General features: G+C 34.6%; 2 protein-coding genes across 4 annotated transcripts in view; one reads left to right on the plus strand and one right to left on the minus strand.

Moving 5' to 3' along the window:
- The first annotated feature begins 257 nt into the window (after window positions 1-257).
- Window positions 258-14,179, plus strand: LOC137403976 (uncharacterized). The gene is made up of 15 exons (XM_068090124.1): window positions 258-320; window positions 1,235-1,458; window positions 1,989-2,150; window positions 2,488-2,652; window positions 3,338-3,495; window positions 3,728-3,938; window positions 4,570-4,714; window positions 5,580-5,906; window positions 6,414-6,591; window positions 7,688-7,781; window positions 8,446-8,610; window positions 9,549-9,704; window positions 10,056-10,217; window positions 12,059-12,210; window positions 14,050-14,179. The coding sequence occupies exons 2-15, from the start codon at window positions 1,276-1,278 to the stop codon at window positions 14,174-14,176; spliced, it is 2,385 nt and encodes a 794-aa protein (XP_067946225.1). The 5' UTR covers window positions 258-320; window positions 1,235-1,275; the 3' UTR covers window positions 14,177-14,179.
- A 131-nt stretch (window positions 14,180-14,310) lies between these two features.
- LOC137403978 (FMRFamide peptide receptor frpr-18-like) overlaps window positions 14,311-22,237 on the minus strand; it is a 35,780-nt gene continuing 27,853 nt past the window's right edge. For 2 of the 3 annotated variants that reach the window (XM_068090126.1, XM_068090125.1), the window contains 5 exons: window positions 21,400-21,637; window positions 19,851-20,016; window positions 18,437-18,530; window positions 18,129-18,284; window positions 14,311-14,796 (listed from right to left, as the gene is read on the minus strand). In XM_068090126.1, coding sequence (XP_067946227.1) covers window positions 14,662-14,796; window positions 18,129-18,284; window positions 18,437-18,530; window positions 19,851-20,016; window positions 21,400-21,637 — 789 coding nt within the window. In that variant the 3' untranslated portion in view covers window positions 14,311-14,661. Of the gene's footprint in view, window positions 14,797-16,087; window positions 16,122-18,128; window positions 18,285-18,436; window positions 18,531-19,850; window positions 20,017-21,399; window positions 21,638-22,237 lie in introns of all 3 variants that reach the window. The other variant, XM_068090127.1, reaches the window with a different exon arrangement.

A 22,237-nucleotide genomic window follows, 5' to 3' on the forward strand; every position in this document is an offset into this window, starting at 1 on the left:
CTTATTAAAGCACATTCTTTCACTGCTTTCAATGTGGTAGAACTCACGGTTAGGGCAATATTATATTGTTTTATTTATTACACACAATATTATAATCCGATCACAAACCTGCTCATTTTAGGCCATTTCAATCATGGTGAGCATACCTGATTGGTCGAGATTTCGACGAGGGCCTCCTCCTCCTAGTCCCCAGCTGTCTAGACAAGCTCTGACGCCGAGAGAGAGATACATCAGGGCGATGGAGAGAGAAGCTATTAGCGAGGCCTCTAAGAAGGGATATTTTCTAGAACCAAATAAAGCTGACATCATAGCTGAGTTTGGTAAGTGCTTTACGACAGCATCAATACTGAAGCTGCCGATATGGCATAAAACAGGACTCGCTCTCAATGATAGTCTTTATAACCTTACCATGGCTCATCCACCGGAGACTACAGTTAGTTTAATAGCTTAACCAAACTCTCACAATAGTCTCACTGCTGTGCTTTTTTTATGTAAGATAAAACAAAAAGTTACATTCTTCAATTTGGAAGCACTAAAAAAAAGGCAGAAAGTAGCTATGTTACCGTTTCTCTTGTTTCGGGATTACTTACTTCACGTACAATGAACACAAAGTATTTTATGTATAGTAAAACTGCAATGGTATGTTTATACATAATACAATCAATTATTTCAATTTCCGCTTACAGTTCAAAATGTTGTTAGAATATTGTTGAGAAATATTATTTTTAATTAGCTCACTAAGGGATATGTGCATCGATGTATACAATAGAGCCGTCTTTGGTGCTAGTGCTATGGGCCTACCTATTGTTACTGGTGAGACTTCGTGAATGTCATTACTTATATGGCAGCTAATACAATGTGCTGTGGCAGAATTTAGTGCACTCAGCATTAACTTGTTATGAATGAGAGAACTAAACTCATATGTTTTATTTCTCATAGAAAACAGACAGGTTTAGTCTATCTTATTAGCCAACTGACCAATCAGGCTGTTAAGAAAGTGACAAACGCTACATGTAAATATTTTTATATTTAAGCTCAATAATTTAATGTAGTAAAACTAACTCTATCAATGGCTTTACTGTGAGTCTTCAACGTGTTACATTAAAGTGTTTGCCAAATAACGATATATTATAATCATTAACTTAAATGAAATATATAGTTTGAGTAATGTGATCAAAAATGCTACATTTTGCTAACAAGAGCTTGACTTGCACTGCTCTGCTGCTGGTTGCAGGAGACACCCTGGGCACAGAAGATTTGAGTACAGGTCTACCAATGAGCAAGCAGATGTGGCATGTGCATCACATGAGGTTCTCTAATCGCCACATGAAGTCATTGGGGGACATCAACATGTTCAGCCGTATTGTCATACTGGTCTTAGATCACAACTATTTAGAGAGTATAGATGAACTCATCAACTGTAGACAGCTCATTAAACTTGACATCCATTCTAATCAGGTTGGTCGACTTCAATCATAATCAAGTTGGGTAGAGTTCACTTCCTGTGTCTTTGAAACCATAGTCAAGGTGGTTAGAATTAACTTCATGTGTCTTTGGAACCATAGTCAAGGTGGTTAGAGCTAACTTCCTGTGTCTTTGGAACTATAGTAAAGGTGGCTATGGTTTCTTACTGTCACATTTTAACCATAGTGAAGGTGGTTAGTTTTAGCTTAACCGCTTTTAAGTGAAAGCACTAAGGCCGTTCTGTATACATGTAAATGAGCATTGAAGGCTCTCCAAGGTCTATGAGTCTATGTACAGTTGTTAAGAGTTGTGGCTGACATCAAAAGTTAGCAACTAAACGGTAACTAAACCAATAAACACTTGTGGAACAGTAAAGCAACATTGTTACATCATCTATCTTTGCTCACAGCTTCAGAGCTGCCCTCCCTTGCTCCAATTAAATTCACTTTAATTCAGTTCCAAAGAAATTTTGATAAGCTGTGAATTTATACCTATTTGCCAAGACTTTAATGTCATTTCTGTAGATTTCAGTTCTTCCAGATGGCATGTTCTGGTCACAGCTTCAGAACCTCAGAATCCTTTTTGCTCATGACAATCCAATTGGCAGAGTCGAAGCTATTCACAGCCTTGTAGCATGTGGCCGACTTCAAATTCTGACTTTATATGATTCTCCACTTGCAATAAAGGTAATACTGCAGAGCTTAGCTTAAAGTTTGCTTTGGGTTTAAGCATTAAGCTAGCAGTTACCGGTACACTAACATAACTTAGCGTACTGTAAGTTATGTTAAAGGTTTTTAAAGGTTTCAAGTTTTAAGTTCGCTTAATTATGGGCTTGGAATGTTAGTATTCAAAAAGTGAAACATTTTGTGGTAATTATCTGTTATCTTTGCAATTTAAAAAAAAAAGGATAACACTGCAAATTGATTTTAGTAAATTTCTGGCATGCCAGTCATTAGAAGACAACTCCACAATTATTTTTTATATTATTCTTTATAGTTTCTGACCTGCAGTTTGTGTTTACAGAGAAACTACAGACACCATGTAGTCAACACCATTTGGTCTCTCAAAGCCCTTGATAACTATGTAGTCTCTGATGAAGAGATCATTGAGGATGCCGTGTTTAAAGGTACACGGTTCTCCACACGAAGTAAAGCATTTGAAGTTGATCTCTCATCAGTTCATCCTAAGGTAAATATGCTGACGCATCAGGTATGACGAGCTGATTTTATTATTGCGTATTTTTATTATTATTAATTTATTATTTATTCTTATTTTATTATTGTTACGTGTTATTGGGATTAGTTTGTAATCTTGCATATTTCTAGGTGCTGGTATTATTTTGTTTAAAATTGTTATAAAATTGTTTTTAAGGAAATATATGTAAATTTATACCAAAATAATACTCTCAGGTTTCCTACCAGAGACCTGAGAGTTTGAGCACTTGTTAATTCTTGCCAGTATTTGGGTAAGCCACATTTGATGTGCAGGTGTTATTGCACCCAATCCTCCAATGACTACCAGAATTACAGTTATTTTTATATTCAAGCTATTTTCAATTTTTCTCTGAAACAAAGACATCTCTAGACAATTATAGTTTACAGTAGAAACGGAAGCTATGAGTTGATATAGAGGACATATTTAACTAACACTGTTAGTAGTAACTATTACTGTTACTATTCCTATACACACTTGTAGGCTTTGAAAACTGTACCTGTGTTCAACTACTTACCAGCTTATGTACATTTGTTGAAACCCAGATCATTTGAAAGTGTTTACTTGTATTTAGGGTTGACGACTATCCAATATTATTTAAACTTGACTGATGCAAATTTGAGTTATTCTGGAATCATTCTAGAATCTGCATTTGTTGTAGCCGCGCACTTTTGAGGAAGAGCTGATTGCAGTACGAGACCTTATGGCTCGAGTGAACAAAATAATGGCCCATTTCTGTCCGGTTCTTATCATCCAGAAAAACATACGCTTCTGGTTGACCTACAAGCGCTACAGGCTTTATACAGAGTCACGAATATGGTATGTCAACTTTTGACAGGTGCTCTGCATACCTAAACAATAACCAATCAATCATTGTTTTGACCTACATTTGTACTGCCGCTTCTTTTACCTGCACTTTTTGCTGAATAGTATAAATTCAAAATTAGTATCTGCAGATATCATGCAATGTGTTTCAATCGTTTTTTTAGTCTATTATTCTCAGTTGGTCGCAATAGTCACCCATTATATAATCTCATTTTTTACTGTTTAGGGCTGCAATGACAATTCAACAGGCTTGGAGGAAATATAAAAATTTACCTTCACCTCATGAGAGTGATTTGGTGGGAGATGAGATAGATAATTTAGTTGGTCTTCAGTACAGCTCAGCTTCGCCTAGTGGTATTCCGAGGCTTTCCAAATCCTTCCATACAAAAAAAGAGAGTTTCATGGCACCAAGCCGTCACTCTAGTCAAATTGGGAAGGTGGGTGAACCTTTTGTAATAAATATTTTTGTTACTTTTATTTAAAAATAGCATAAAATTTTAATATTTTCAAACCTTTTCTATAATTTTGTCGAGAATCTTAAACTAAGTAAAAGGAAATCTATCAACAGTCAATTCATAAAATGATCCTGGGGTGAGAAAAACAGTCCTTCTAAAGGAAAGAGTTACTATATTTACTAACGTGTCAGTTTTCTGTTTATGTTGTATGTATGAAAGTATTTTGACTTAAGTTTTTTCAAGCCTAACATATGACCCTGTAGTGACCCTTCATTCTTGTGGATACAGCTCTCATGTTTGTATTACCATTGACTGGTGCAGGATGTAGAAGTATTATATTTGTTCGTCGTCCTTGACCTATGCTTACTTATTGCTTACAGTCCTTCTCCAAACCATCTCGAGCTTCACTCTTCACGGTAATTGCTGTATCCATGAGTTTCTAATAACCATAGACCTATTAACCATACTATATTAAACTATAGTATAGTTAATATAGTATAGTTAATAGGTCTATGTTAATAACACCCGTTGGCTTTTACCTGTTCCGCTTTAGTTGGTATTTCTCTCTTGTGCAATCTCCTTTTATTTGTCTAAAAGACCTATTTTGTTGTAGAGCTCAGATAGGCACTTTTCAACTTCCAGTTTTAATAGGAGGGTCAGACATGGTAAACGAGGAGTCGTAATTGATTGGCACAAGTTGCAACAGATCAGCTCAGAGAGAGAAGACTCGTTAAATGCAAGAGCCATTGTCACAAAAGGTGGGTAATCTATAGCCATGTTCTGAGTTTATTGAAAATATTGCTTTCTTCACTATTGTTATGCATTTGTATTTATAAAATGGTTTGAGACAACCCCCATTCAGAGTTACACTTAAATGAATAGCCGCAAGAGGGGAAACTTGCTTTAGGAATTTCCTTGAGTGAAACAAAACTTTTCCTATTGTTCTTTATCATCTATACACAAGCTTTTTGACTATTTAACATCGCTATTCTCAGGTTGCTTTTAGGTTTTAACCTGAAATTTTAGTTTTATTACTAGGAAAGCATATAGTATTTCATATACCATCAAATATCTAATTGAACATCACCTCCATTTGATCGCCACTTTGACAATCTTGGATCTCTATGAACCCATAATATCAAGTGATCAGAAGAAAAGGGTTCACAAATGTGTGTTAATAATTAATTGTTTACACCAATAACAATGCATTCTTTTGTTGTCCAACTCCAAAGCTTTTCACTTTTTCGTTAAAACTTTGAAAGCATCACCATAGAAATAATTAATATCTGTTTCAAGCTAATAGCAGTTCCTTGTTTAACGCGGTCTCGATACTTCGAAGTACGTGTACTGCAGTACATATATGAAATACTATACGATTTCCTAGAACTATAATTTCTATGTGATATGTGACAATTACTATGTAATATAATATGTGATAATCACAGTTATATATGAAAGAGAGTGGTACATATACAGACATAATATGTGTCTGTATATGTACCTTTTATACATACACCCTTGTATACATAAGTATGGTACATAGTACATGTACCATACTTTTATGCATAGTCAATATGATTATCACATATTGACTAAATCATTGTTATTGCGCAATATTTTCAGCTCAGAAAATGACATTTAAGAAGATCCCAGGTCATGTGCCTGGCACAAGAACCATCCCTGCACCGCCCCCACTTCCCGGAAGAAAACCTCTGTTGCACCAAAAGCAGTTCTTCGGTCCAGTTGTGGGTGACACAGATGAAAGCCCCACAAACCACAAGCACTGCATACCGGAGACTCTGCCCGAGATGGATCGTAGCTACACTCACCTCGCTCTTCCTCTTATTTCTTCAGGCTATAGAACTCTCACTCAGCCACTCTCTGCTGAGCAGCTTAAAAGAGCTCTCATAGAGAGTGACGAGGTGCCCCACACCAACTACAGGATTACAGGTGTGTCAGGGTGTGACAGGGTGTGACAGGGACATTTGTTTATGTCTACAATGATGTCGTCATGTATTAGCAATGAATCAGCAAACTGTTTTATAAAATGGCAGATCAGCTGGGAAGACGATAATTTTTTACGGATCCCTTAATAGCTAGCCCTGAAACTTTTGCTATCTGCTTCTGAAGTGCTCCACAATTTCTGGTGTAAAAATTCATTGTTTTGATAATTGGTAAGCTGTTACTGTTAATAAAGTTATTCGGATTGTTGGGAGCTCATTCTAAAATATTTATTTGTACATCTGGCTCTTTAGGTGCATCCCATAAACTCCATTATAATAGCGAATGTTATCCCTCGATTGTTGTTATGTTTTAAATGGATTTGAATATGTTTGCTATACATATAATCTGTTACTGATATTTATGGCCTATGCAAATATATATGTAGATTAATAATACACAATCAAATAATGTGATGAAAGCTTTTTGATACGAAGTGTTTTTGCTCACTATTAGGTAAAAAGACTGATATTGGGGAGGTTGACATGTTTGAGGAAGCTGTGTTGGCTAAGAAAGAGTTAGGCCAGGGTATCAGAGACATGGAGACAAATTTCCATGAGAAAGTAGCCCGAGAACCAGTTCGCATGCGGGAGAAAGCAGATGTCAACCTCAAAGAGCGATTTCTCTATGAGAGGTAATAGCTGATACTCACATTTTTAGTCTAAATGTGTTCTTTCGGCATTTTTTTAATATTGTGAATAAACTTGGTAGGGTTATGAGACATAAAGTGGGCATGACTAGACCGCAGCAAAGAATGGCTATAGCTTATAACACTGTGTCTGATCAATCATCAAAGTTGACTTGACTTGCAACTGCTGAATTTACAAGAATTTTGTGTACATATGCTTTTTTTTAACTATAAAAATGTTATTTCATTGAATAAAGCCAAACAAGCATTGCAGAGTAGTTAGTTGTTAATAAAACTCTTTCTTTTTTAGGTCTAACAAATATATTGATAATTTTTGATTATTTAATCCTATAAATTAATTTTAAAAATTGAACATTCAATGAAATTCACTGACGTATTGTGATATTAGTAAATTAGAATTGGTATTTAGAAGTAATTATTTTCTGGATTATTTTATTCGTAAAGAAAACTTCAAAAGAGACAACAGACTCTTAAGGCCTATAACAATATTGAACCAGATTAAAAGAGATTTATCCAGCTCTTTGCTAATTCAATCAGTCCTGAAACAAGTGAATGAAACCAGTCATGCTGTCAATAATCTTGGCATACTTACGATGCCTTATAAGCCAGTCAGAGATAGGCTTGTCAACCTAATTTTAGAGCTTGCTCCTGCATCAAAGATGAGACTTAACTTATCTGATTTTAACCTTTGGTTAAGTTGACTTTAAAATCTAAATATTTTGCACTCTAGTTATTGACATGTAAACATATGTGGGTGCAATGCATATGTTTCCATATTACTGCAATCATTATGCTAAGTGCTATAACTCTGCAGCATGTGGGAGTTATGCTATCCCAGCTTAATCATCGACGGCCTAGTTTTCTGTGTCTAAAGAAACAATTTATAAGCAACTTGTATGCTTGATGTTTGATAAAAGCAGAAAAGACAACTTCGTCTTAAAATAGTTTAGCAATTCTATATAAACTGCTAATAACTTTATTATGTCCAGAAATGTTCAATATATACTGATATTAATAACATTTGATTTATTAAATTGATCTTAAAACTGATCAATTTTTAATTTTTTTTGTTTATGTTTAGGATGCAACGGACAATGGGGCTCTCTGCTCTGACAGCTGTTCAACAGGCTTACAGGGACAGGGAACTGGATGAGAAAAGAGCTGTAGAGATGCAGGTGAGTCAGCTACTCGAAATGTTTATTCTAGGATTCTGCAATCTGTTGTAACAAGTCACTGGGTGTATCAATCATACTGCGGCTCAATAACATGTGATTTCTCTGTCAACAAGATTACTGTTTAGAGTGTTTTTGAGTTGTTTTAAAAACAAGTGCTCATAAGTGTCATAGCAGAACCAGTCATAACTAACAATCACTTCTACTACTAAACTACTTTCTTTCTTCAGTGTGCTTCTGAAGCAGCAGAAGCGCAGAGAATTAGGTGCTTTAAAGAAGCACCTGATTATTTGCACTTCAGTTGCTTTAGAATCACAGAGAACTCGTATCTGCACAATTATTCAAAAATACATAATGGCAGTTGATTGGGGTAGGTGTCTGCGTTGTTCTACTAACTTGAATGTCTTGAGTTCGAGTCCTGGTCAATGCAATCTTTTATCATAAGATTTAACACGACTGCAAATAGACACTGCTCCTATTATAGTAAGGATTGTAAATGGTAATGGTTTGAGACATGCAGGGTCATGGTCATAGTGTTAGCAAGGGTCTTCGGTGTTTACCTTTATGACTCATTGAAGTAGGTTTCTATATTAGTCACCCTACTCCTTACAATGTACTTGTACAAGTCCTGTCTCACCTTCTGTGTACTCATCTGCCTGTGCTACAGAGGATACTGATGATGAAAGAGAGACGAGAGTTAGCTAAACAAAGAGTTGAGGCGTATCACAAGGAGCGTAAACTACAAGTGATGGCAAATCGAGATGCTGATAGAAAGGCATGCAAAGATAGCTTGGAGCATAGGGAAAGGGACATTATCCTAGACATAGACCAGGTGAAAAGTCAACTATTCAAAGATATGCTCTAATTGAAATTTTTTGCGGTTGAAGATTTTTATTATAAAACATTATTGCTTCAAAACGATTACTCAGCACACTTAAAATACAATAATTATTTTAATCTTTGGTATCCTTGAAAGTTTCGGCAATTGGAAACTTTTTTCATGCTTGTTGGCGTTTTCCTTTTTATTTTTGCTAGCAATGTTATCAGAATATTGTACAAGTGCAAGCGATGCTCTGTTGTAGAAACTTCAAAAGAAAGTCTATTTTTCAGCGAGAGATAATATAGTTCTTTTAGTATCGGTTTTATTTTCAAGTATTTGATTCTTCCAAATTTTGTTCATGTCATTGACCTCTTAAAAAGCCCAAGCTAACCTCATAAACATCCGCGTTTACTTTAAACTTACTGCTGTTGAGGCTTGAGTTAGAGTCTCATTTTTATCAGAATAATATTTTTTGCATCTTGCTGAGCTCTGGTATCAGCGTTCAAGAGTAGACAACTTGACAAGTTTCTTTGATGAGAGTTAAGCCAATAAATATGTTACACATCCTTTTGACATCAAGCATGGAAATAAATATTAATTCATCGAAAAATTTTATTTTCTTTAATTTAAACACGCTAACCTATTTTGAGAAATCTGAAAGTTTTATTAATAATAATAGCCAATTCTGTTATATAACAGTGAGTAAATATAACAGAACATTTTGTGCAAGTACTTTTTATACAACTGTTAAATCTCGGTGCAATTTTGCCTGCTGTGTTTATTTAGCACTTTTCTGCCTTATACAGTTTTTGTTGTTAGATCATCTGCTGAATAACATGCTTACACACTGTGTTGAATGTGCTCATGTCTCAGTTTGTATCCAATATTTATTGATCCTTATCTCACTTTTGTTTTTAAAAAAATATCTTGATTACTTGCTATGCTGACAGTCTCTGACCAAGAGAGCAAAGATAAAAGCTCACCGAAAGCAAAGAGATGCGGAGTTGAAGTTTTCAAAAGAGTTTATTACTCAGCAAACGTCTGTGTCCAAGGCTCTTATTCGTCACGACAGGCAGTTAAGGAATGATAACAGGCTCAATGAGCATGTATGGATTTATCCTATCATTGAAATGGTCCATCTTATAGATGTACATTCCTCTTGCAATTGTTGATTTGCTTGGCTCTGCCCAAATTTTTTTGAAAGATATACAACTCATAGCCGGTTTCCATTCAAACAGGCAAATTGTATGCTTTCACATCATTCGGTATAACATCTTGTCATCTATAAAAATTAGAGTTGTCATCCTTTTGTAACAGTAAAGCTAAAATGTAAAGCCATCTTTTTTAGGTCATTACATACTTACGTAGATATGACCTAAAAAAGAACTTTTGACAGGGTTTTTCATTTTCATGCTTTATGAAAATTTAGTTTTCTGATATCTGGTGTGTCTTGGCAGATTGAAAAGGTAGAGTCGATGAAGGACTTGGAACGGGAACAGCAAGAGATTGTCAAAAAGTACCTTCAGCATAGAAAAATGCTGAGGCAGACTGAGAACTCCATGTCAAGGGCAGCCTTAGATACTAAAATGTTGCAGTACGCTAACGATACACTGTATGAGGTGAGATTTTTGTGCTTTCAAGTGTTTGACGATTGAATGTTCATTGTCGTAAAACCTTCTGGTCAAGAAATCAAAAACATTCAATCTAAAATCTCAATTCAAAAAATAAAATTTGACTTTTCTACCATTATGATGTATATGAAAGTATCTAGCCTTCTATTCTACTTTGATGAGGTGTAAAATTGTTATAAATAATACCCATGTAAGCAACAGGTTTAAAAACCTGCGCTAAATCCTGATTAGATGCAAAAATGTACTCTTGAACAATAGTCATAACCACACCTGCTATCTTATAACCAGACTTATTACATTTTCTTTATTCAGATAAAAAAATAGATGGCTTGATTGTTAATACTATAGTTAAAAATATAACTGGTTTCAACTTTGCGTATGTTCATTATTATAAGAACACTGCACATAGTTTATCTCTACGCAGCAGAATTATGAATTACTAGTAATCAGTGTGCTATAAATCAGTAGATAGATAATTGAGGATATAATGTAGAATTTATTACTTTTCCTTTTTAGATACCCTTGCATCGCATCTGCAAAGAATTACAAATACACTCATAATTTATGTTTTAAGTGATTCTGTGAGCAGAATGAAGGTTATCCCATTGTTTCACTCACTGATCTTTAACTATGAGAAAAATCTTCTGCGGAGTACTCACTAGCTTTGATTAGGTTATTAAATAGTTTATAGTATAATATATGTATGTTTGTACATACATGTATCTATGAATATATAGATCTTAAAGTCTGTCGTTTTGTCTGTCCATCTATAGCGATTAGTATCTAGCAATGACAAATCCGTATTGCAGAAGATTCGATCTCGGAACCTCCCAATCACAATGCAATTACCTAACCTACTATGCTGCGTGAGATGCATTGAGTTCATTGGGCGATATGAATCGTTATCTGGGTTAAAATACGCATAGCAATCTGCATTTTTGCAATGTCACTAAAGCTTGCTCTCACAGGTCTTATTAGTAAGTTAGCTTACTATCTTACTCAAATTATCCATTGGCAATGTGCCAGGCTAATGACAAGTGGCAGGCAACTACATTACTTGTCACTGTTTATAAGCTGTTTTAATACCCATGCAACGCCAAGCATTTGGCTAGAAGATGTATAATTATACATATGTATGATATGTGGTTGCTTATAAAAGAAGGTTGTAGTGATATCTGCCAGCTCAAAGTCAAAATGCACCATGCCAACGGATTAAAAGTGGCAAAAATATAACTTAAGTATTTAAATTCTATAAAATTTGTAGGAGAAACGTCGGCTTTATGTGCAGGCAAGAGATATATTATAATTTATGGGTAGATTTTAGATTTACCATAGTCACCTAGTTCATTCACTTGAGCACGTTGCTTTAGAATTTACGAGTCCACTTTTTATTGCTTATGTAGAAACTTGACTAAGCCACTTTTTGCCTCTACAGTAAAATTGTCAAGTCATAATGTCTGATCACATCAGTAGTTATGTTTTGACATTGTTATGAATCCCCAGAAATAAATCGTGCCCAATTTTACAGTTTTATGTCCTTTTTTTGGAAAATAATATTATTTTTCTACATTTAGTCAAAAGATCATTAGTGAAGTTTACAAAATAGCTTCTGTGAATCATCATTCAAACAAATTGTATTGTATACAGATACTGTTTTATAGGGGTGATACATCTATGGCCATCTTAGCATTAGCATCTGCATTCCTACTACCAGCAACTCTATGGCATAGGCTCAAAATGTCTAGTTAATTGTCTGCTAGTAACTAGGCTATTTACTTTGCTAGTAAGTAGTAACAGCTAACTAAACGAAATGGTTTTTTTTTATTTAGGCACGAAGCAGAGTGGACCATTTGAAGAGTAAAGAAAAGCAAGCTCGACAATTCACAGCGCTGCCACAGACAGCGCATACTGCTCCAATACTTGAGGCTGAGACACCGCCTACTATTACTAAAGACATAGCTGAGGCTATTAAAAATAGCAGGTTAAAAGCGGGTGGCCTTTCTAACCCTCCACCCACATCAACAGGAGTTGGAGTTCTAAACACTGTCAGGCTGTTTTGAACACCAAGTAACTATTTAACATTCACCTCCATCAAAAGCTCGTTTGTGTGCATCCCCAATCTGTTTGTAGATGCACATGTCTTGGCTACACCCTATCCTGTGTTTCCAGTGCTTTCAATCACTTGTTTTCTAGTTAAGTTATTTAACAGTTAACTAAGATAAAACAATATTCTGGTAAAACCAATTATTTCCACCTTGTCCATACCTCACTAGTGGTATGTTATGAAATACCATAGAGATGCACAGCTAAAATACAGTGAAGCCATACAATGTACAGAGTTGGTACAAAAGAAGTCTTGCCCAAATACTGTTCACTTTAAAGAGAATTTATTTTCATAAGAATTTGACAGAACATTATGGTGACAGTAAGAATACTTATCCCAGCTTTTTACGTCATGTGTAAGGCTTCAGAGTAAACGAAACACAACCGCAGTTACACCGTAGTTAGCTATTGTTGTAATTTGGCACATGCACAGTAACATAGCATCTCTCATCTTGCTTCATGTGTTATATGTTCCAGCACTTAAAAAACAGCAAATTTGTTCACATTGCATGTGGTATTCCGCAAATAAACCAAATGGTTAATTTATGCATTCAAAGACAAAGAACTCCATGACATTGTATGTGAGTTCACCTTTTTATGTTGACACAAACGATAACACGTTAGCAATATGTTCTTTTGCCCATTAACCGAACCATGATTTTCAAAAAGTTAAGTTGTTTAGATGTCATTGTTTAGATAACGATAGGTGATAATCTTTAACAGTGTCAAAAACGTTGCTTAAAACTTTTGTATTTGTGCGACTTCAAAATCAGAGTTGTCTTCTCCACCACAAACATGTATGCGTTTTTTGATAATTTAATACTTTGATTAAGCTGCTTTCATAATAAACTTACATGCCAATAATTTGTTATCAAAGCTTTTTAGCTTTTCTAGATAAAACCCTTCAGTACCTAGCAAATAAAAACTACCATCATCCCTCTGCATACGAGGGCCCCCAACATCAACAAACTTGAGCTATGGCAGACATTCAAGCAAGTTTATTTCTTGAAATACGAGTAATCTTTGAGATACAAGCTTTTTATCGATGGCCACTTAATGAACAAGTACATAAGAGGCAGCTTTTGAGAACAGCATTGCTTAGTCTTTCTCCTCAAACCAGTTTGAAAAGTTTTTAAAAGGTTGGCTAAAAGTTATAGTAAACGCGAGGCAAAAAGCGCCAAACTGGAAACATAATAAAACGCAGGGCGACTAAATTAAAGCAAGTTTATTGAAAGATGAAAACTTAGCTTCAAGTGTTTGTTTAATAAGCTAAATTCATCCAAGTAAAATTCAAAGTTTCTGTTATTTAGGGTCACAAAAGTTTAGTGTAGCAAACGTGTTGCTGTCAAGTTTCTCTCATACTACTGTTATCCACAACTCGAAGGTAAAAACTCCAAACAGTAGTTTAAATTGTGCTGTTATATTTTATTGCAGATCATAACAACTAAATAGGTATTTGTTACTCTGTTAGTGTAGGTACTGAATTATAACAATAAAAACAGATTTAGGCGGTTTTTTACAGTATGAAAACTGATTAATTTGTACTTAGTTACATGTATTTGCATATAGGAAAGAGTGCCCTGAGACGTCAGTGAATTGACATACGAGCTCAGCCTCAAAACAGATTAAGCCATACAGTCGATGCATGACTGTATGTTGATCTATTTCCAAAGCAATTCATATTAAAATTAGCATTTAAATGTTTTGGCTGTTATAGGCAAAGAGCGAGGAAATCAGGTTTACCACTTTATGTCCCTAGCCCGACTCGAGCAGAGAATAGACCAGAAACAAGATTAACTCTAAGTGGGGGATTGGCAAGAGGAACTGTAATGGATAATTTCTAAAAGTTCTCATCTACCGTTCTAATTGTTCCTCATGTGCTAAACTCAACTTTCAGCTGACGGGTTCCACATATTTTATTTATAGATTTGCGTTATCATACGCTAGTTGCTTGGTACTTCATTAACTCCAAACCTGATTACTGCTCAAACCAAACTTCATTGGATTTTACACATAAATTTAAAACTTTGTAAATATGAATATACGCCATAATTATTAGAAACATTATGTTTATAATTTATTGTTTGAAATATGTTTATGTCTTATGCAAGAACAACAAACTTTGCTAAAATCTAATAAAGGGCGATAACAAAAATATATAATTGGAATGTTCTTGAAATTGTACCGGAATGTCTCGATATGCATTGCTTGTTCATTCCAAAAACAGAAAGTACCCACTATTTCTTGCAACATTCAGGCTTTTTGTACAATGACGCACACAACTGAATGATGGTGAAGAAAGTATAATAATTTACAAACTTAATTGTTGCTAGGAAACCTTAGTTATATTGTTCTTAGAGTGCGTTTTAAAAGATTTAAGGGTGGGTTCATAATTGGTGCCATGAGCTCCAAGCATGGTATTCTCTGGCCCTTCCACATCATTGGCTGCCAGACATCGGAATACCTAAAATAGACATTAAAGTGCAGCTTCTTACAAAATAAATATGCAAATAGGTCACTAATAAATGATAACTTGGTGAAATACTGTTGATAAGAGAAGTTATGTGGTTAGCATGCTTGACCTTTACAGCTTTGAAAAATAGTGGAATGTTAATCAGAAAACAACCTATGTATGATGAAAATCTGCTAAAATTGCCAGATTACATAATTGACTATCAATGAAGGCATGATAATACTTTATAAATAATAAATAAATGTAATTTACTTTCAGAGAGCAAACGAATTTAGGCTAATAAAATAGCGTTCTATCCATGAAAAACTCTACAAAACCGATGTTAATGAAAAACTGGTACTCCATTAAAATATCTCTGACAGGACTTGTCAAAAATACATTTGAGAATATTTTAGATAACTTGAACACTTTGGCTGATGGATAGAGTGCTCTGACACAACTGAAGAAAATTTTATCAATCACAATTGAGGTGCACAAAATTTGATATAGGAAGGTTAACTACTAATTACTTTAAAAAACGTCACAACAATAAAATAACAAGAGCTAAGATGAGTAGGCAACTCCAGATTTCTTAGGTTGTTTCTTTGTGACAGAAATAGCTGAAAAGCATGATCGATTCTAGCCTCTGTGTTAGCAAATCATAAAACTAAAGCTACGAATAATTGTACAACTTCCTCAGGGTTAAGATATCATAAAACTAGGACAATGAATTGAAAAAATTCCTAAAAGACAACAAATCATAATGCTAAGGCTACAGCTAGTCCCTAAAAGACAACAAATCATAATGCTAAGGCTACAGCTAGTCCCTAAAAGATAAAATCATAATGTTAAGGCTATGTCTAGTTGTACAGCTTCCCCTTCCTTCATATAGACATCATTTTGTTGCTCTGTTGCAGTGGACTTTCTAAGTAGCTCTGTCTGTATTCAGTTATACTAAAGTTATAGTACTATGAAATTTTTTATATCTAACCTACAAAAGGTTACCTAAATATAAGAAAGCCTAGTAGCTTCTCTCTATCTATAGTTGAACTGAGCTCTATGAATTCATAATGCCCCTGCACCATTATTTTTGGTAGATGCATCTCATCAACAGACATATTTTGTTAAAATCTAGCTCGAAATCTATTTGACTAATATATCTAATATGGTAATTGCAAATGCCTGACATGCACACAAAGAGCAAGAGGTGTTGTGTGTGATATATAATAGAGTTAGGCTGTGGGTATGTTAGATAGCGGAGAAGAGACTGTCGTATGAAACAAAAGCAGCAACTGTTACATACTAGTGGGAAGTAATTTTGATAAGTTCCTCGCCTCCTACCAAAATAATGAGAATCACAGACGTTGTCCCTGTGACAATAATCTTCATAAGAAATGATTGATTCTACAAACACCTCGTTCACAGTATACCACATAGACACAAGATTTGTAACGACAGGCTTCTCTACTGGTCATTTTGAATAGCCGTAGGAAATCCAATATAGTAAAACTTGAATTGAAAAGGTTTGTGCAGAAAACTAGCTCTGTACCCAAAGAATATTGAACCAATGTGTATTGATAGTCACGTCTTGTATAGAAGCTGCCAGCAAATACTTAATGCGTTATAATACCATTACACATTATTTACAATTTCTCTCATTTCTTCAAAGTAGGGGAAGCGTACTCGACTTAGCAGTCTTTGTCTGTATTTCAGAGCGATGTATGCCATAAAAGTGAGACCCAAAGATAAAATTAATCCCTAGTTTCAAATTTCACTTTAGTTTCAAACTTACTAAATGATTACCCGAAATAAAGTTGTTTATGATTAAAACTAAAGTGAGAAAGTTGAAATGCTGCTGGTAGAGATGATAAAACCATAAAGGTATTTTAATAGAGATGATAAAACCATAAAGGTATTTTAGAACTAAAAAGAAAAAACGAGAAATGAAACTGCTAAAGTATACACCATTCTCACAATATTAACACTCAGTAATAGAGATGCTAATACAGAAATTATTAGTGCTAATTTGGCTACGATTATCAAGTTAATAGTTTTCTGCATGGCACAAAGAAAGCTTTTTAGAAAAAAAGAAATGTTATCTAGGCTATACTGGCTGATTGAACAACACAAAATGGTAGAAGAGGGAAAGTATACATATAACACAATAGTCAAGTTGGTAAAAGAGGTAGATTATACATATAACACGATAGTCAAGTTAGTAAAAGAGGTAGTTTATACATATAACACAATATTCATGTTAGTAAAGGAGGTAGATTATACATCTAACACAATATTCAAGTTAGTAAAGGAGGTAGATTATACATGTAACACAATAATCAAGTTAGTAAAAGAGGTAGATTATACATATAACACAATAGTCAAGTTAGTAAAGGAGGTAGTTTATACATATAACACAATATTCAAGTTAGTAAAAGAGGTAGATTATACATATAACACAATAGTCAAGTTAGTAAAGGAGGTAGTTTATACATATAACACAATATTCAAGTTAGTAAAGGAGGTAGATTATACATCTAACACAATATTCAAGTTAGTAAAGGAGGTAGATTATACATGTAACACAATAATCAAGTTAGTAAAGGAGGTAGATTATACATCTAACACAATATTCAAGTTAGTAAAGGAGGTAGATTATACATGTAACACAATAATCAAGTTAGTAAAAGAGGTAGATTATACATATAACACAATAGTCAAGTTAGTAAAGGAGGTAGTTTATACATATAACACAATATTCAAGTTAGTAAAAGAGGTAGATTATACATATAACACAATAGTCAAGTTAGTAAAGGAGGTAGTTTATACATATAACACAATATTCAAGTTAGTAAAAGAGGTAGATTATACATATAACACAATAGTCAAGTTAGTAAAGGAGGTAGATTATACATATAACACAATAGTCAAGTTAGTAAAGGAGGTAGATTATACATATAACACAATAGTCAAGTTAGTAAAGGAGGTAGATTATACATATAACACAATATTCAAGTTAGTAAAAGAGGTAGATTATACATATAACACAATAGTCAAGTTAGTAAAGGAGGTAGATTATACATATAACACAATAGTCAAGTTAGTAAAGGAGGTAGATTATACATATAACACAATATTCAAGTTAGTAAAAGAGGTAGATTATACATATAACACGATAGTCAAGTTAGTAAAGGAGGTAGATTATACATATAACACAATATGTCAAAGTACAATCTCAGATTTATTAGTAAACAGTACAACACACATGGAATCAATAAAGAAATATCGAGACTCAAACATGCATTCACTAGGCGACTGATAGTTGTCCATGGTTGAGTATAACTCACCTTACTGAGCCGGCTCCTGAAAGCATTTGAGCTGACAGCATAAATGATGAAATTGATTGAAGAATTGAGTAAAATGAGTTGGTAGGAGAAGATGGAGGCTGTTGGTCCATATAATGGAGCAAGTCTCCAAATAAACTGTAGGACCATATCTGGAATCTGCAATTTATATGGCGAACTTGTGTTAATTTTAGTAAAATCCAATTTATTCACTCTATAAGCGACTCTATATGTAATAAATCATGTCTGCGTAAATACATTTTATGAAGAGTTCCAATAAAACTCAAGAAAACTAAAGAACCACAACTTACCTGAAATAGTATAAATGAAATAGTAACAATAACAAGGGTAGTTATAGCGTTCACCTCTGTGCGTTTCAGTCGCGACGCATGGTTTGAATGTAGCCTGCAAACATATGACAGCATGAGTAAAGTAGGTAAAATAACAATAAGTAGAACACACTGGATGGAACATAGACTAAAAACAAGTCAACTACTAATTACAAGAAGAGTAATGGCATATATTATGAGATCAGCCATGCGATGAGTCGAGTAATGAATTGTAGGTTGAATCACTCTGATGGATACAGGAGAAGACAAGTCTGAAACACACTAAAGAACTATCAAGTGAATGTAATGTCGAATCCAAAAGGCATCAACACTGTGGCTGACTCTAGCGGTGAACACTATTGTATGCATCCATTTTAAGAAGGCTTGGCGATAAACCTGCCATTTTGTTGTTATTCTCAGTGAGTATATTTCAGAATGAAATTTGTAAAACAACTATAAAAATTGGTTCAATTTATAATAATAAACCTAACTGCTGTAAAATAGTATCATGCATTTTAAAATAGAAAGTGTTTCAAAAATAAAATTGATTTAGATAAATATGAAGGACAGCGGACATGGCCCATGTGAGATGCCTCCAGTGTGCCTTATGTAGCATTAATCTCAGGGGTGATGCTAGCGCTTGTGTTTCACAAGGCCCGTTATTTTGCCTTGAAATCAAAACTGTAAAAAATTATTAGTGCAAAACATTTAACCATGAGTAACCTTAAAGAAAAGTTATTAGCATTGTAAATTGGTATCGACAACCAAACAAAAGAAAATCAACAAAATGTGTGGGTGATTATTAATTTGTGGACCTACTTCGGTTTCACCATGACAACCAACTTGAATTTATGAAATTTATTTTCTGTAATCTTCTCTGATAGTATAAAAACCTGACTGCAATTACTTGTTTAAAATTAAAGCAACCTCAACAATAGATATCTTTTAAACACGAAAAGACATGATAGCAAATATACACAGTATTAACAGGATGTGAATAAACTATTACAGCCAAGAATGACTGAATGAGTGGCCAGGATGTAAGGTGGAAGCATTGAGTAATCATTGGATTTACCATCTTCAAAAATAGAATATTATTTAATTGGCAAGTGTGCCACACTATTTCTGCAGTAACATAAGATAGTACCAAAACAAGTGTACTTGTCACACTTTAAATAACTTCTTCATTTGATTTCTATGCACAAGATGACGAAGGTTTTTGAAACTCGGCCTAGAAAGCACTTACAGTAATTACTGTAACCATAGACATTGACAGGGGCCTATTATAAAGTTTTCAAATCTCTGGTTTCTGTAGCAAAACCTTTCTTACAGCGATGAGTCAATAGAGAGAGATTAATGACTGGTATGTGATATAGTATTTAATAGAGCTACTCACATCTCGGATTGTATTTTTCGCAGCCACCTGGCTCTTTTCCAAATTGCAACTACAAGTGTGCCACTTGTGAAGGAGATGATAACCAGTGGCACAAAGTACATAACGAGAATGTAGAGGATAAAACTATAGATGAGTCGATACTGAGCCGAGGTGCCCAGACCGTAAGCTGCAATTGAAAAACGGAGCAAAATTAAGGAGTGGCTCCACAACTGACTTCACTACATGCCATCAAGAATCGACTGCTACTAATGACACTTTCACTATACGCATCCTAAAAGGAGTACCTGTGACAAGATGTCAACAACAATGCCTAACCGGAAACAAAGAACGCGTAAGCACTTGTCTTATCCTATACATCAAAACACAAATGGAGTTACTCTCTACATGATGATTGGATGAGCTAGATGCAGTAGTTATTCTATGGAAGACCTGCGAACCAGTCCAAAAAGATTGTTATAGTATAAATCAAATGTATTTATTATTAAATATTGTTAGAATCTGTTATCGTAACCTAAAATATTAAAGTATTTATAAATATGTCACACCACAGCATTTGCTGTTGCATTGCCACACATTTGATAATCCACCGTCAATAGACCCTACCCAACTTGGTTATTGTGACCTATCATGTACTCCAGTCAAATAAAAAATACAGTTTTTTTTCTTCTAAAATTGCAAGCATTATGTGATAGAAATCTGAATGTCTTCTTTGTGTTACCAAGCACGTGCTCCTACATGTGAGGTATCTAAACGTGCCTTTAGTGTCTCTGTTAAAAAAGAAATGCCACAAATCTATTACAGTATTCAATGTTACAGAATAAAGCATTAATAATGAGATGACAACTTCACAAAGGGTGATTATGATTATGAGAAGTGACTAGCTTAGCACCTCTGGTATTTATCAGTTTTATGAGAAGTGACTAACTTAGCACCTTTGGTATTTATCAGTTTTATGAGAAGTGACTAACTTAGCACCTTTGGTATTTATCAGTTTTATGAGAAGGGACTAACTTAGCACCTTTGGTATTTATCAGTTTTATGAGAAGGGACTAACTTAGCACCTCTGGTATTTATCAGTTTTATGAGAAGGGACTAACTTAGCGCCTCTGGTATTTATCAGTTTTATGAGAAGTGACTAACTTAGCACCTTTGGTATTTATCAGTTTTATGAGAAGGGACTAACTTAGCACCTCTGGTATTTATCAGTTTTATGAGAAGGGACTAACTTAGCGCCTCTGGTATTTATCAGTTTTATGAGAAGGGACTAACTTAGCACCTCTGGTATTTATCAGTTTTGCCTACTATGAAAAAAGTACCGATAACTCTGCCAGATGCTATATATTCTCTTTGGGTTAAAATCTTGAACAAATGAATCAAATGCAAAATAGGTGAAATTTTAACAGACTTTTACACATTATATTGATTTGTGCATAGACCACTGCAGACTAGAATCTCATACCTGTAATAGAGAAAATATAGAGACATCTAAAATATAACAGCAAGCATATCGTAATACTGCTAGAATAAACAAGAAAAGACGATTACGTACATTCGGTGAAGTAACCGTAGCATTTGTCGACAGTCTCCTTGTAATGGATCATTAGCGGGATATATTCAAACCATCTAGGAATACAGAATACCACAGCTGAAGCTGTAATGACAGCGAGTGAAATTTTAGCTCTGCGTGGCTGACACCATGTCTTAGCGAGGCTTATACGCTTCACTTGCAAAAACCTGTCAACCCCCAGCAAGACGATGATGTACGTGTTTACGAACTGCGACATGCTCTGCAAAGAAATAAAGATATGCAGTTTGAGATCAGAAGTTTTACAGCGTTTGAAATGGAGAAACTGACTAATATAAGATTATCAATATTATCATTATTATTATTCTATTCAAATATATTGTCATGTGACTTGATAAATATGTACAGAATAAAGCGCAGCATCTGAACTGATTCAACTGACCAAGTGAATAAAGAGCCAGCGACTGACTATAAGACTTGATGAACATTCAGGTTCATCTGATAGCTACAACCCACGCTATACTCAGAAGAGTGAGACTACAAAAGCTGATACTACTACTGTGACACTACCAATACTGAGATACTACCAATGCTGAGACACTAACAATACTGAGAGACTACCACTACTGAGGCACTACCAATACTGAGGCACTACCAATACTGAGGCATTACCAATACTGAGAGACTACCAATACTGAGACACTACCAATACTGAGATATTACCATTACTGAGATATTACCACTACTGAGGCACTACCAATACTGAGGCACTATCAATACTGAGGCATTACCAATACTGAGAGACTACCAATACTGAGACACTACCAATACTGAGATATTACCATTACTGAGATATTACCAA

Source organism: Watersipora subatra, chromosome 9 (assembly GCF_963576615.1).
Source record: "Watersipora subatra chromosome 9, tzWatSuba1.1, whole genome shotgun sequence".
NCBI lineage: Eukaryota > Metazoa > Bryozoa > Gymnolaemata > Cheilostomatida > Watersiporidae > Watersipora > Watersipora subatra.